Source organism: Gymnogyps californianus, chromosome 17 (genome assembly GCF_018139145.2).
Source record: "Gymnogyps californianus isolate 813 chromosome 17, ASM1813914v2, whole genome shotgun sequence".
In the NCBI taxonomy this organism is placed as follows: Eukaryota; Metazoa; Chordata; class Aves; order Accipitriformes; family Cathartidae; genus Gymnogyps; species Gymnogyps californianus.
Genome location: NC_059487.1, coordinates 108658 through 125094, shown reverse-complemented (window position 1 = coordinate 125094; position 16437 = coordinate 108658). Strand labels below are relative to the sequence as shown.

Below are 16437 nucleotides of genomic sequence, written 5' to 3'. Positions count from 1 at the left end.
TATACTGGGCATGACGTTCCATGGTATGGAATACCCCTTTGGCTAGTTCAAGTCAGCTGCCCCGGCTCTGCTGCCTCCCAGCTTCTTGCACACCTGCTTACTGGCAGAGCACGGGAAACTGGAAAGTCCTTGGCTGAAGACAAGCGCTACTTAGCAACAACTAAAACATCGGAGTGTTATCAACATCATTCTCACACTAAATCCAAAACACAGCACTGTAGCGGCTACTAAGAAGAAAATTAATTCTGTCCCAGCCAAAACCAGGACAGACGGGAATCTTCGCAGGTGGTCAGGGCAAAATGCCGGTAAGATTCAGGTGAGTCAAGCACATGAGGCTCAGCTCTGGCAAGGGAGCCGAGAATACTGCTGAAGCCATCGAGCTGTGTCTTAAGGGTGTTTCCAGCAGGAAGCCTCAGCGTCGGAAGTTCTGTTGCTACAGCTAACTGATTGAACCCCCTTCCCCTCGTGACTGCCGTGTCTGTCTGCGCCGTGGACCTACTTCAGCAGTTCAGCAGGAAAAGGAAGGTGCTCTGCCCAAAGACTAGTCCTCAGCTGGCTGGCTGGGGCACTCCTCTGGGTCTGGGAAAGAGCGGAACTGGACCTGGATCGCCCACTTCCTGGGAGATGCTCTCAGCAGCAGATGGCCACTTCTCCCACTCCTACCTCTGGGTTACCTGCCAGAGCGTGGGAGGGTTTTTCAGGCTTCCAAGCCCCGTTTCACAAAGGTGTCCCCATTATTTCAGAGAGAAGGTCAGCTCTGTCCCTCTCTCCACTGGTGGTGTTCCCTTGCCTACGCATATTGTTTGCCGTGAAGTCCCCTTGACGCCCGGCTTTCCGTGGGCACCGCTGGCTTCCGATTCAGCACTGCGCATTCCCCTGCCGGAGCTGGCTGCCTGAGTTTCAACATCTAGCCTGCTCTAGATGCTTAGCAGATTAGGGTCCCGCTTTTTATCTGGATTGGCTTTATGTTGACAGACCTTGGTGGTGGAATTCCAATGTACGTAGCAGGTTCCATAAGGCATAAAACTCTAGGAATTGCTTCACGTTCATTGCGCCATTCACTCTCCTTCAACTCCAGCTCCTCCCGGGCCCTCATCCAATCCGCCATCAGTCTTCCAACATCTTCTTGACATCTTCAGTGCCTGGTAAAATTATGGAGAAGGTTATCCTGGGAGTTACTGAAAAACACTTGAGAGACAATGCAGTCATCGGTCATAGCCAGCACGGGGTCACGAGGGGCAAGTCCTGCTTAACTAAGGTAATTTCCTTTTAGGAGAAGGTCACCCATCTAGCTGAGCAAGGGAAGCCAGCAGATGCGGGGTTTTGGGATTTTAGCACAGCTTTTGCTAAAAAGCTGGAGAGCAGCCCCGCGGAAAGAGATCTGCGGGTCTGGGTTGACGACCACTCGAATAGGAGTCAACAGCGTGCCCTGGCAGCCAAAAGGGCCAGGACCCGGAAAGAAGAAAGACGTTCCACGCCGACTACAACACGCAGACAAGCTCTACCAAATGCCGAGTAAGTAACCAGGCTGGATCAGCGTGGGTGCTGCTGTAGGTGCTGGCAAGATGGGTATGCTCTACAAATCTAGTCTTCCCACTAAAAAAGACTTTGAGGAAATTAGTCTGAACCGAGACCCATTGTATCAGACTTCTGCTTGCCGCACCAATTTCCTTCTCCATCTTGATACTGGATTCAAACGCTTCAGGCAGTATCAGAAAAACCCCAGTCCCTTTCAGATGGTCACACGGAGAGGAAGGCATCTGGGAGCGCCTCTTCCTCTCCACCCACTGGGAAGGGGCTTGGATGGCTTTCAGGCATTCGCCCTGTTGTGCCTAAGCGAGGATGGAATTTTAAGCTACGCAAAATGGCAAAATCAACGGAGGGTGAACAAAATGGACTGAAGCGTCTCTTACCCGTGTTTCTCTGCCAGCTTCACCATCATGGGCGAAAGTTCCCATAGCACAAAGACACCAGGCAGACCCTGGTCTCCCAGTAGCCCGTCGGCTCTCTTCTCATGTCGTGTGACTGAAAACTGGTCAGTCCTTACCACCTGGCAGGAAACAAACACAGCAAACGTCAGAGGTCCTCGGGGCATAAAGATTACCATGGTGTACGGATACTTAAGAAATAAGTCTGGGGTCACGTACGGTTTGGGTAATGCATTTTTCCGAGAAAGTTTGAGATGTTAGGGGCTTGATTTTTTACCAAAAACCCTCAGGCCATTTAGAATGCCAAGCTCACGGGCTAAGTTTTGGGGGGAAAAGGGAAATCACGTGTTACGAATAACTAGGAAAGCAAGAGAGAACAAAAGGAAGAAAATCATTACGCCACTGCCTACATCACGCTTAGCCAGGACCTTAATCCTGGGTGCAGCCTGGTACCTCCAGACAGAGCGGAACTGAAAGAGGTTCAGAGAAATGCAGCAAGGAAGCTCAGGGCTTGAATGGCTCCCACAAAGGACCATCGGAGTAAGCCGGGACTCGTCAGCGGGGGAAAGACACGGCCTGCAGGCTGGCACAGGAAAGGTCTACGACATCCTGAGAGGCAGGGAGAGAGCGGGCAGCGACCGTTCACTCTTGCCCAGCAGAGGAACACGGGCCATCAGATACAGCTAGTGGGAGCAAGCACACGAGGGGAGGTGTTCGTTCTTACAGCAGAGCAGACCTGCTGAACGCCTTGCAAAAGGGTGTTGTAAATGCAAAACGTTTACCTGAGTTCACGGTCAGATGGGAAAAGTACCCGAAAGAGAGCCACTGAGGGATCTCAATAGACCATAACAGACTCAGGAGATCCCACGAGCTGAAAACAGTTGCAGATGGAGAAAAGCATTAGGGACCTTCTTTCCTCATTATTTAATGTGACAGAAGTCCCAGAAAGCGGAAAGTTTGTCTGCCCATCATCCCTCCTCCTACTCCTTTTCACTGTCCTCAGAACACCAATATTCCTAATTCTGCCTCCAAAAGGTTTGCAGTAACTACATAGTCCTTTCTGGTTTTCACCTGTTTTTTCCCCCTGCATTTTCAATTCAGTTGTGCAAGACTTCTGGGGCACACGCAACTAGAGAGCTACCCTGACCTCACCCCTTCCTCTCCGTACACAAAGTACTGGCTCTCAGGACAGCCAGCTTGCATTCATGCCTGTTACAGAGAATAGATGCAATGCAGAGATGCTTCTTGTTAACTTAGAGACACGCTGTGAAGTTGTAAATAAGTGGCTGTAGTAAGGTTGCTGTTGTTACGCTAGTGCAAGCACACAAAGCAAGTTCTGCAGGAAGAAGTGAAATATTTTATTATTAACAACAATTAATATTGTGGGGAAAAACAGGGTGGTGGGTTTTTATTTTTTTTGCACAAAAGCGCTTCTTCATCTGTAGAAACTGTGCTCAAAAGCTTGCTTGTTTTTCTCCAAACACCCCAGTTGCTCTCACAAAGCCCATTCACATTCTCCCCTGACCTTTACCTCAGTGGTACGGGTTAAACTGGAGTGAGTGACAGGACGGGGGAAAACGAGGCTGAAATTAAAGCTCTTTGTGAAACCTTTGTGAAATCTCACGCTTCCAAAACTTGATCAAGGGAACTGCAAACCTTCCATTAAACCACAAGTATTTTTAATCAAGTTCCTGCTAAAGATAGAAGGCAGGGACTGGGGGAGCAAAGTCCCTCCCACTGTAAGAGAAGATGAGGTTCGTGACCACCTGAGGAACCTGAGCATACATCAGTCTAGGGAACCCGATGAGATGCATCCCAGAGTCCTGAGGGACTGGCTGATGTAGTAGCCTTACTGCTGTGCCTGGGCAGATCATGGAACAGATCCTCCTACAAGCTATGTTAAGGCGCACAGAGAACAGGGAGGTGATTCGAGACAGCCAGCAAGGCTTCGCCAAGGGCAAGTCTTGCCTGACCAACCCCGTGGCCTTGTACGATGGAGTGACTACCTTAGCGGACAAGGGAAGAGCTACGGATGTCGTCTGTCTGGACTTCTGTAAGGCCTTTGACACGGTCTCCCACAACATCCTTCTCTCTAAACTGGAGAGAGAGGGATTTGATGGGCGGACTGTTCGGTGGATGAGGAATTGGTTGGTCGGTCGCATCCAGAGGGTAGCGGTCAACGGCTCCATGTCCAGACGGAGATCGGTGACAAGCGGTGCCCCTCACGGGTCCGTACTGGGACCAGTACTGTTCAATATCTTCATCAATGACATCGACAGTGGGATCGAGTGCACCCTCAGCAAGTTTGCAGACAACACCAAGCTGAGTGGTGCGGTTGACACACCTGAGGGATGGGATGCCCTCCAGGGGGACCTGGACAAGCTCGAGAAGTGGGCCCATGTGAACCTCATGAGGTTCAACAAGGCCAAGTGCAAGGTCCTGCACCTGGGTCAGGGCAACCCCCAGTATCCATACAGGCTGGGGGATGAAGGGATTGAGAGCAGCCCTGCTGAGAAGGACTTGGGGGTACTGGGGGATGAAGGGATTGAGAGCAGCCCTGCTGAGAAGGACTTGGGGGTACTGGGGGATGAAAAGCTGAACGTGAGCTGGCAATGGGCGCTTGCAGCCCTGAAGGCCAACTGTGTCCTGGGCTGCACCCAAAGCAGCGTGGCCAGCAGGTTGGGGAAGGTGCTTCTGCCCCTCTACTCCGCTCTGGTGAGACCCCACCTGCAGTACTGCGTCCAGCTCTGGGGTCCTCAGCGCAGCAAAGACATGGACCTGTTGGAGCGGGTCCAGAGGAGGCCTCAAACATGATCAGAGGGATGGAACACCCTCTCCTGTGAAGACAGGCTGAGAGAGTTGGGATTCTTCAGCCTGGAGAAGAGAAGGCTCCGGGGAGACCTTACTGCAGCCTTTCAGTACTTAAAGGGGGCTCATAAGAAAGATGGGGACAGACTTTTTAGCAGGGCCTGCTGCGATAGCACAAGGGGTGATGGTTCTAAACTAAAAGAGGGTAGATTTAGACTAGATACAAGGAAGAAAGTTTTTACGATGAGAGCGGTGAAACACTGGCACAGGTTGCCCAGAGAGGTGGTAGATGCCCCATCCCTGGAAACACTCAAGGTCAGGGTGGACGGGGCTCTGAGCAACCTGATCTAGTTGAAGATGTCCCTGCTCATTGCAGGGCAGGGGTTGGACTAGACGGCCTTTAAAGGTCCCGTCCAACCCAAACCATGCTATGACTCTATAAACTACCACTATTATTCTGGCCACTGTGTATTTATATAAATACTCGAGGAAGTCTTTACAACTTAAATGTTACTCTAAAAGTTCTGAATTGCTTTAAAAAAGTTTTGTAGAACAAGTGAGACTGTTTCTGGGAAGTCTCTCATTCTCCTCCAAGTTCTTCCAGACCCATGTGGCAGCACCTTCAGAAAACACTTTTATATTTGTTCATGGCGGTTTGAAACCTCTGTAACAAAACTTCAACAACGTCCTCCCCGCTGAAGCAGCGCTCTTGTTATTATGGATAGCAATGCAAAGACATTCCAAATAAACAGTCAGATACCCTTGGAAGCTAAAGGTCACAATAAGCAGGAAAAGAAAATACTTTACCGTGTACATGAGACTGTTGGAAACCTTTGCCTGGGGCAAAGTGGAAATTTCCCAAAAGACAAAGGTTGTTAAAATTTCATCCTGGAATCTGAAAGGGATATGGATATTAGGTGCCAATCCTCCCTGACACTTATTAGTGATCATACACACTCTCAAGCAATTTTGAAAACTCATTTCTCTAACTTCAGGGACCCGCTGGACTTTTAGCCCATTGGAAATACTGAGTTGGGGGATGGGGTGGCCATAGGGCAGGCACGGCTGGCTAAGTCTGCCTCATCGTTCTGCTTGCCATCGCCGTCTTAGGATGAGCAGATAGCACTCCGTGGAAAAGAAACCCTGTCTCAATTTCTTTAATGTTAGAGACAGCAAAGCTTCCCTATATCGTAACGACTTCTTGTTGACTCTGTCGGCAGCACTGTGAAATACACTTCGCCGTGCTTGGGCTGTAAAGACTTAGAGGAAAGCTAAGGCAGGAGGAGCCGAGTCTGTTCCAAGCTGCATTCGCTCAGCTTCATTCTCTGTGTCCATCTAGGTCCTGCAGTACCGGACTTGGTGTCGAGAGTTGGAGCAGCAGCTGGAAGCAGGAGGGGTGAGTGCGCAGGTTGCTAACTAAAGACAGCGTACGTAGCGTTCGTTAACGCAGACAAAAAGCAGCTCCCCACAGCAATGACAGAGGGAAACGAGATTTTGCTGCCTGAGGGTTTAAAGAAGCGCTGTAAGTTTGCCTGTCAGTGTTGTGTCCGGTTGCCATTCCTGGCGCAGCCAGTGGTCCCAGAAATGCCAGTCCAGAAAACCCTATGAAGAAGGATTTTAATGTTGTGAAAGAGTGCTTTATTGCTGGAGTACCATTTGTGCTAGGTGTCAGGAGAGGGCTCTGCTGCCTGTTACATGCTATGGCTGTCTCTGAAAAAGAATCGGGTGAAACATAGCGTTTTGGAAGGCAAGAATGCTGGCGTTCAACATACGGAGCTGGCTCCGTGCCTTTCTTTCTGCTTCGTGGCTAAAGTAGACGTAGGAAGCGAAGGGTAGGAGAGTATTCCCAGGCTTCAAGTCTAAGGGAGCGCTCACGGTCATGAGCTGAGGATAGCTAGCTGTGAGAGTTCAACAGGGGGAGACTGAGGAGAGCTACTCACATTGAGTAACGCCCTTCCTCTCTGTAGTCACGACAGCGTTATGCCTGGAAGGAGGCACGAGCTCCTGAGATACCAAACAAATGGAGGGGAAAGCGATGGATGCTCACAGGAGTGAAGGGAACACAAGAATTTGACTAAGCATTTCCTTTCTTCTTCAGGGATCCCTTCCAGGCAGGCGGGAAGCCACAGAAGACCACAGCCTGAAGAAAGCACTGCTTCAGTCGGAAGAGGAGCAGCAAAGGTAAAAGGAAGCAGCCTTCCCTCCTACTTGGTGTCCTGGATGCTCGTGGAAGTGAGGGAAAAGCTGTCAGTGCCACCTGGTCTCCCCAAGGGAAGCAGTCGGGCAAGCCGTTTTGAAAGGCGAAAGGTCCACAATCCGTTCTGTGGCGCAGCAATAGCGTTGTGTGCTGAACGGCTCTGTTCTGAGCGGGGCGTTGTTCCGGGTGACCTCCAAAGGTCCCTTTCCAGCCTAAATTGTTCTGTGATTCAGGAGGTGAGCTACTCAGCAGAGCCCCGTTGTAGGTTGAGAATCAAGGCCTGACATCGGGAACATTTCATGGCGCAGGCGTTTTCCTGTTTGGTTTTACCTGAAGAGCACGTCCTGTGCTTGTACCAGTCTTCCAGCAGAGCACTTAGCACCGCAGGCATCTTCTGCCACGTTTCTTTCTCTGCTTTTCCTTTTTCCTCTGCCCGAGAGATCCATTGTGTGTGGTGTAAAAGGCACCTGTGTGCTGTGTTACGTATGTTGCAAGCTAAGGCGGGAGAAGCACAGCTCCTGTTTTGATCCAGCAACTGAGTTTTGTGCTTGTTCACAGGGCAGCGGTTCTTGAAATTTGGTTTGTGCAATGTTTCCTGGCTGGGATATTAGTCTGTGGCCCCAGAGTCACTAGTGCTTTTAGATTCACTTTTCAGTTGAAAGTTTCATATAAAGCTGTTTCCCCTGCGTATATGGTGCTGTGTTTGTGGTGTGCGGTTTACTGGATCAACACGGTGGGGTCTTTGCTACAGGGCTTTGCTAGGTCTTTGCTCTGCGTCTAGCTACGCAGTGTGTAGGACAAGGACAGGGAGAGGCTTGCCAAGAAGGTGAGGGCAGCGGTGGGTACAGCACTGCAAGGGAAAAGGACATGGCAACTGAGAGAGGAGAGTGGAGGAAGAGAGGTGGTCAGGCCAACGACAGAGAAAGATGATGCATCCAGCGATGAGACAGCACGAAGCGGGGGCAAGACGTTAACTGTGGGCATCGTCAAAGTTGAAGAGGAAGGGGGCACTGAAATTGTAGACGGGAATTGAAGGCTCAAAGCAAGAGGAAGCAAATGAGTTTGCCATGCCAGGGAGATCTTAGTTAATCCTAGAAAGCACTTTTACCACCTCTCAGTTTGACAAGAAGGTCGGTGTTGAAGGAGCTGGAAAATCCCGGGGACGCTGCTTGTGGATAGCAGTTGTTCAGTGACCTCGTTGCTGTTTGTCCCTTTCCAAGGTGTGAGAATCTGGCAGAAGTGAACGCTTTCCTGTGGGAGCACCTTGATAAAGCGAATGAGGTTAATTCAGCCCTCAAAGAAGATGTTGGAAAACTGACGGCGGATTGGATGAGGGCCCGGGCGGAGCTGGAATTGAAGGAGAGTGAATGGCGCGGTGAACGTGAGGTAAGGGTAGGCTACGGGAAGGTCAGACGTGATGCCAGAGTGGAATGAGAATGCATTTTATTTCTGGCATAGGGAGCTTGCTGTGTGCAAGTTGTGGCTGTGTTGAGGATGTATTGGTGTTGAGGAGCAGAAGACAGGGGTGTGAGATGGAGGAGTGTCAGCAGACTGTGGTGGGTGCTGGAAGGTGCCCACCTGCTGTGACCATGCCGCTCGGTCTTAAAGGCAAATGCTGGCTGTTGCTGGGCACTGTGGGGCAGTCACACAGGACCGCCCGTCTTTTTCCTCGTTCCTAAATCTCTGTCTCCAGCAGCGGAGACCGGAGAGGTGTGTGTGTTTTCAGATTCAGAGCAGCCGACAGAAGAACAGGACAGGCCTCCCTTCCCAATAGCCTGTTGTAAGCAAATCTGACACTGCTCTCGGAGGGGCTCGTTTTTGCCTTCCTCCACCAAGCCTGTTAGACACCTCTGCAAGGCGAGGTGATGACTCACGATCAGTTTGCTTTGCTGACAGCCACTCGTGCAGGAGAAGTGTGGCCGTTCCCTTCCTTGCAGTCAGGTGGCAGGGCTGCTGAGGCTGCTTCTGTGGTGCCTCTTCAGTCCTCGATGCCCTGTTGGAATTGTTGTGAAAGGAGACCTGGTGATGGTGGTTGTACTCTCTGCTATCTGAAAGACTTGTAGAGTGACAGCGAAGGCTGAATTGGCATTTCTTTTTGTCTTGGCGTGTTTAGCTTTCTGACAACTACTTAAGGGGTGCACGTAACCGTCTGCTCAGCCTGTGGCGTCAGGTGGTAACCTTCCGCCGTCATTTCCTGGAAATGAAGACCGCCACTGACCGGTGAGTAGAAGTTAAGGCTAGATCTCTTGCAGAAGAAATGTAGCTTCCCTTCACAGCTGCTTTTTGAGCCCTGATGTTACTTCAGTTGCGGCTAAAGACAGCATTTCTCCTTTGGTAGTCTGAAGCAATGCCATTCAGCGTGCTCTAGGCTATCTTCAGCATCATTTTGTTTGATGCTGGTTTTCAGATAAAACTGAGGGGCTCGGGCTATAAGCAGTGCAGAGGCCCCGAACAGATGGACTTGACTACGTTGATGTTTGGGCATATTAACACCGACGCGGGCACACGTGGACACGTTGGAAGAGACTCGCCAAAGCTAGGCATGCAGCATGTAGAGCGGTCCCTTTTATAGAGCGATTAAAATCCGCCTTAAATCTCACTGGCTGTCTTTTCCCACTGCTCCTGATGGAAAGATCGTTTGTGAATGTTTGGGGTTTTTTTTTCCCTTCTCGTTTCCAGCTTACATTTATTCTGGTCAGTTTGCATCCGCTTATTCCTGTGCCATCATTGTTGAGAGAAAGGATAGCTTCTCTACCCTGTTATTGCATTTATCCGATTTATTTTGCTTAGTTTGATACCTCCTTTTTATGATTGTTTTCTTGTTGTTGGGCTCGCTGAGGTTCCTTTCTCGCAGTTGCCTTCTATGCAAACAAAAATAGTGTAGCCGTACTAGTAGCTTCTTCTGGTGTCAGCGTGCAACTTCAAACTCTGGGTTTCCGTCAGCCATTTACCTTATTTGATTCTAAGCTTTCCTTAATGCGTAGAGTATGCCTGACCTACTAGTTAGTTCTTGCAGCCTTCTGGCTGTTCCATACATTTCTTCTTACCTCTGAGGAGAAAAGAGACTCATTCCTCAACCATCAAACAGACTCATTGCTCCACTGTCCAGATGTGTCCTGATCCCAAAGTGTCAGATGAATGATTGGTCCCCAACGAAGATGTCGTCTTTCCTGCCGGCTTTTACTGTTGCGCAATTACGTGCTTCAGAAGTGAGTCAGGTGGTAAAGCTGGTGCGAACGTGATCTCTTTCTTGATTCTTCTTCAGAGATTTGTCAGAGCTGAAGGCAGAGCAACGGAGGCTTTCTGGATCGGTACTTGTAAGCTGCTCCCGCCTGAACTCTGCCGTACGGCTCCGGGAGTCCGTCAGTCTGGGTAGACCTGTCCTGAAGGATCAGGCACAGCAGGAGGCGGAAGAGGAAATAAGCCAGAAGACTTGGGAAGCGATGCACTTACAAGTCAAGGGGGACCTGGAGAAGAAGGAGCTTCAGGAGAGGTAAATGTGTTTTAAACTTTGCTATTGCCAACATTATCTTTCGTGGCTGCTGCTGGGATTCATAGATGGGCTGTGTTCACGTTTAAAACACGCCCATTCTGCACAGCCTCGTTTCTGTCCCTAGTCAAAGTATGGCCTTCAACAGAAAGGGTAGGGAAAAATGTCTGACTGACAGAAGCTCTTGTGAGTAAGACAAGACTGGAAAAGAGATTGCATGTTAGAGTGGTTTTGCTGTTAACTGATTCTTGGTGAGAAATTGAGACCAGCATAAAGAGAGCTCTGTCTCTTGTACAGCCCTTTTGCTACCCAGGGCTGTGCTACAGGAGTTGGGAGGCATTTGCTCAGGACCATCACATGCGCTGTAGCACCTCTGTAGTGACGTTTCCATGCCAGACTGAGTGCAGAAGGCCTTTGGGGCAAGAAGTGCCGTTTTGCAACATCGCACATAGTAACCCGAATCATCCTGTGATCCTATGATTATTCGAGTGGAAATTCATACACATCTCCCCGAATAGATTGCAAGCTCTTTCATCGGTTCACTGCTGAAGGCAAAAGTAATTGTGGGACTATTAATCTGGACTTTAAAAGTCTGTCTTACCCAAAGAAGAACTTGGGAAAGTCTTGCATCCAACGTATGAAAGAGGAGAGAGAGAACTAACAGGCAGGAAGCTGTTAGCTGCCTGAAAGGAGGTTGTAGCGAGGTGGGTGTCGGTCTCTTTTCCGGCGGAACAAGTGACAGGACGAGAGGAAACGGCCTCAGGTTGCGCCGGGGCGGTTTAGATTGGATATTGGGAAAAATTTCTTTGCCGAAAGGGTTATCGAGCATTGGAACAGGCTGCCCGGGGCAGCGGTTGAGTCACCATCCCTGGAGGCAGTTAGAAGACATGTAGACTGCGGTGCTTAGGGACGTGGTGTAGTGGTGGACTTGGCAGGGTTAGGTTTACGGTTGGACTCGATGATCTTAAAGGTCTTTCTTTTCCAACCTAAATGCTTCTGTGATTCTATACGGTTGGTTTTGGAAATGAGAATGTTTTTACATTAAAAACTTGTTTGTCTTTCCCCTTCTCCTAGGCTGAAGGACTTAGGTGCGCTTGAAGGAAAACATGCATTATTACAGAGTGAGTTGGTAGTCGCAGGAGAGACACTGGAGGAATCGCACCTTCAGAGGGATCTGCTGAAGCAAGAGAAACATGAGCTTACCATGGCACTGGAAAAGGTATGGTCACCTTATTCCGAGGCAGCACTTGTGGGAGAGGGAGTTGTGATAGCAAGACCACCACCGATGCTGTCTCTGGCAGTAGAAGACAGGGACAATGTTGTTCTCCTTCTTGGAAAACGGTGATCAGACCACACAGGCTCTTTGGTGTAGCTAGTGCCCGCGTGCTTATTGGGGACACGTTACTGGGAGTATGTCAGAGACACAAAAGGGGATCTGGAGTGGCTGCTTCAAGTCAGGGATTTTCCTGTCTTTGTTCTCATGTTGTTCTTTTGTCTCTCCAGGCAGAGCAGGCAGTAGCAGAGTTGTCAGAGGCTCAGAATAAGCTGAGCGCTGAAGCAGCTGATCTACGTGTTGCAACCGCAAAGATGAGCAGTATGAATGAAGCCCTTGCGTTGGATAAAGTGCAACTGGGCAAACTTGTGTTGCAGGTGAGCAGAGTAGCCAAAGATCTTGCCAAGGGTTCGTCTCCAGCTGCTGCTGCTGCTGCTTTTACGACTTCTTGCAGTAAGGTGAAGGGACCCGCACAGGAGATTCAGTTTTTAGGAATAAAATGGCAAGATGGGCGTTGTCACATCCCAATGGATGTGATCAACAAAATAGCAACTATGTCTCCACCAACTAGTATACAGGAAATGCAAGCTTTCTTAGGTGTTGTGAGTTTTTGGAGAGTGCATATTCGAAATTATAGTATGATTGTAAGCCCTCTCTATCAAGTGATCCGGAAGAGGAATGATTTTAAATGGGGCCCTGAGCAACAACAAGCCTTTGAACAGATTAAACGGGAGATAGTTCATGCAGTAGCCCTTGGGCCAGTCTGGGCAGGACCAGATGTTACAAATGTGCTCTACACCACAACCGGGGAGAATGGCCCTACCTGGAGTCTGTGGCAGAAAGCATCAGGGAAGATCCAAGGTCGACCTCTAGGGTTTTGGAGTCGGGGATATCGAGGATCTGAGGCCCGCTATACTCCAACTGAAAAGGAGATATTAGCAGCATATGAAGGAGTTCGAGCTGCCTCAGAAGTGGTCAGTACTGAAACACAGCTCCTGTTAGCACCCCAACTGCCGGTGCTGGGCTGAATGTTCAAAGGGAAGATCCCTTCTACACATCATGCAACTGATGCTATATGGAGTAAGTGGGTTGCACTGATCACACAACAAGGTCGCATAGGAGACCCCAGTCACCCAGGAATTTTGGAAGTGATCACGGCCTGGCCAGAAGGCAAAGATTTTGGAATATCACCAGAAGAGGCGGTAACACGTGCTGAAGAGGCCCCACTGTATAATAAACTGCCAGAAAATGAGTGGCAATATGCCCTGTTTACTGATGGGTCCTGTCACATCGTAGGAAAGCATCGGAGGTGGAAGGCGGCTGTATGGAGTCCTATGCGACAAGTTGCAGAAACTGCAGAAGGAGAAGGTGAATCGAGTCAGTTTGCAGAGGTGAAAGCCATCCAGCTGGCTTTAGACATTGCTGAACAAGAAAAATGGCCAATACTTTATCTCTGAACTGACTTATGGACGGTGGCAAATGCTCTCTGGGGGTGGTTGCAGCAATGGAAGCGGAGTAACTGGCAACGCAGAGGTAAACCCATCTGGGCTGCTGCATTGCGGCAAGATATTGCTGCCCGGCTAGAGAATCTGGTTGTGAAAGTACGTCATGTAGATGCTCATGTACCTAAGGGTTGGGCCACTGAGGAACATCAAAACAATCAATAGGTAGACAAGGCTGCTAGGATTGAAGTGGCTCAGGTGGATCTGGATTGGCAGCATAAGGGTGAATTATTTCTGGCTTGGGCCCATGACACCTCAGGCCATCAGGGAAGAGATGTAACATATAGATGGGCTCGTGATCGAGGGGTGGACCTGACCATGGACACTATTGCACAGGTTATCCATGAATGTGAAACATGCGCTGCAATTAAGCAAGCCAAGCGGTTAAAGCCTCTTTGGTATGGAGGACGATGGCTGAAATACAAATATGGAGAGGCCTGGCAGATTGACTATATCACACTCCCACAAACCCGTCAAGGCAAGCATTATGTGCTTACGATGGTGGAAGCAACCACTGGCTGGCTGGAAACATATCCCGTGCCCCATGCCACCGCCCGGAACACTATCCTGGGCCTCGAGAAGCAAATCTTATGGCGACACGGTACCCCAGAAAGAATTGAGTCAGACAACGGGACTCACTTCCGGAACAATCTCATAGACACCTGGGCCAAAGAGCACGGCACTGAGTGGGTGTATCACATCCCCTATCATGCACCAGCCTCTGGGAAAATCGAGCGATACAATGGACTGTTAAAGACTACATTGAGAGCAATGGGGGGTGGAACTTTCAAACATTGGGATACACATCTAGCAAAGGCCACCTGGTTAGTCAACACTAGAGGATCTGCCAATCGAGCTGGCCCTGCCCAATCAGAACTTTTACGTACTGTAGAAGGGGATAAGGTCCCTGTAGTGCACATAAAAAATATGCTAGGAAAAACAGTTTGGGTTACTCCTGCCTCAGGCAAAGGCAAACCCATTCGTGGGATTGCTTTTGCTCAAGGGCCTGGGTGCACTTGGTGGGTGATGCGGAAGGACGGGGAAGTCCGATGTGTGCCTCAAGGGGATTTGATTTTAGGTGAGAACAGCCAATAGATTAAATTGTATGATGTTGATTGCTATATAATCCTGCCACTGTATGTCATCATCATTATAATTGTTATATGCTATATTAATGGTTTTACAGTAAGAATTACTTAGATTAATGAAAAATGAACTTTGATAAAACTGAGTGAAGTGCAGTAGTGATGGAACCAGGACTGACTTCAGCATGCAACAATCCAACACCACACACCATCCTCCTGCTGCGCCCAGTGTCACCTGCCCACTGCACCACACTGAAGCCCAATTCTGTTCTGCCGACTGAGCGGACCATGTCTCCTGCCCAGACAGACTGTTATGACAGATGGAGCCCAAAGTCACGGACTGAATGAACTCAACAGACATTTGATAGAGGTGGCCCATAGATTGCAGGAATGATATCTGTGTGTATATATTAAAAGACAGGAAAAGTGGTGGTGATTAATTGGAAATGTATTGGAAAGTGTGGGATCTGGGCATAACGTAAATGGTATAGAATAAGGGGTGGATATTGTCCTGGTTTCGGCTGGGACAGAGTTAACTTTCTTTTTAGTAGCTGGTACAGTGCTGTGTTTTGGATTTAGTGTGAGAATGATGTTGATAACACTCTGATGTTTTAGCTGTTGCTAAGTAGCGCTTACCTTAAGCCAAGGACTTTTCAGTTTCCCATGCTCTGCCAGCAAGCAGGTGTGCAAGAAGCTGGGAGGGAGCATGGCCAGGGCAGCTGACCCGAACTAGCCAAAGGGATATTCCATGCCATGGAACGTCATGTCCAGTATATAAACTGGAGGGAGTTGGCTGGGAGGTGTGGATCATGGCTCTGGCATTGGTCAGCAGGTGGTGAACAATTGCATTGTGCATCACTGGCATTCTCCCCCCCCCACCCCCCCGCCTTTTTCTTGTTATATTCCTTTTCATTACTATTATTATTATTATTATTATTATTATTATTATTGTTAGCATTGTATTTTACTTTGGTTATTAAACTGTTCTTACCTCAACCCACAAGTTCTGCCTTCTTTCCCAGTTCTCCTCCCCATCCCACCAGGGACGGAGGGGGGTGGGGGGTGGAGCGGGGAGTGAGGGAGCAGCTGCGTGATGCTTGGCTGCTGACTGGGGTTAAACCACGACAGGTTTCTACATGCAGGACAAGCAACCAAGCTAGGGTTTCTCCAAGTAGAGACAGTGAAGGGAAGAAAACAACAGAGGTTTAAAATGATGAGTCCTATGGGTAGGAAAAAGATGGGTAGAATTCTGTTGTTCACCATCTACTCAAACAAGACTGGGCGCCATCATGTAAGATCAAGAATCGGGTTCAAAGCAAAGAAGAGGAGTTAGCTCATCACACAAGGGGCAGCAGAGCCGTCACTCTTGCCCCGGGTCTTACAGATGCTCAGAGATGATACAGCTTCAAGAGGTGACCAGATAGGTTTATGGAAGACAAATCCACGCAGGGGTACAAAGTACATTGAAAATACACCTGACTCACACCGTCTTGGAACAGCGTGTGTTTGGAGGCCAGAAGAGCACTTTGGGAACTGCTATATATGCTTCCCTCTTTCTCACATGCTTTCCCAGGCACAAGGTCACTGTCATTGACAGGACACTGAGCTAGACATTCAGGGAGACCAAATAATCAAGCATTTGGTCTGACCCTCTATGCTATGTTCTTTTAAGGAACAAGCTTTCTTTTTAGATAACATGTGGTCTGTTATTTCTCAGAATCTCCACTATAAGCAATAAAGCATCAAGAGTTCAACTGCAAGTGGACTCCATACTATTCAACACTCAACTTCTTGACCAGCATCTTCGCCACCATTAGCTATTAGCTATTGCTCCTCTAAATCAGCCTTTTATCCTCAGCCCCTACAGTACAGGTTCCTCCTGTGTTCATACAGGCAGCAAGAGCTCACCCCTCCTGCAAGTAGCAAACTTTACTGCCACTCATGCAGGAAAAATTTCTCCTGAATGAATTCAGAAAACAGCTTTTGAGGAGCGCAACGGTTGCTAGTGACCTAATGAACAAAGCAATTATTTCAGTTATTCTTAGATCTTCTTTCATCTTTGCCTGTGGGACTTTTATTTGCTTTATTTTATTCTCCTCCATCTAATGACTTTTCCTGTTTAAGCTAGGCACAGTATCTTTCCTCTTCTGAAAT

At 49.0% G+C, this 16437-nt stretch overlaps 1 protein-coding gene across 1 annotated transcript; it reads left to right on the top strand.

Moving 5' to 3' along the window:
* Positions 1–5818: 5818 nt before the first annotated feature.
* LOC127023469 (centrosome-associated protein CEP250-like) lies at positions 5819–16021 on the top strand. The gene is made up of 8 exons (XM_050907584.1): positions 5819–6132; positions 6835–6917; positions 8154–8319; positions 9047–9153; positions 10199–10426; positions 11498–11642; positions 11927–12073; positions 16001–16021. The coding sequence occupies exons 3-8, from the start codon at positions 8263–8265 to the stop codon at positions 16019–16021; spliced, it is 705 nt and encodes a 234-aa protein (XP_050763541.1). The 5' UTR covers positions 5819–6132; positions 6835–6917; positions 8154–8262.
* Positions 16022–16437: the final 416 nt, after the last annotated feature.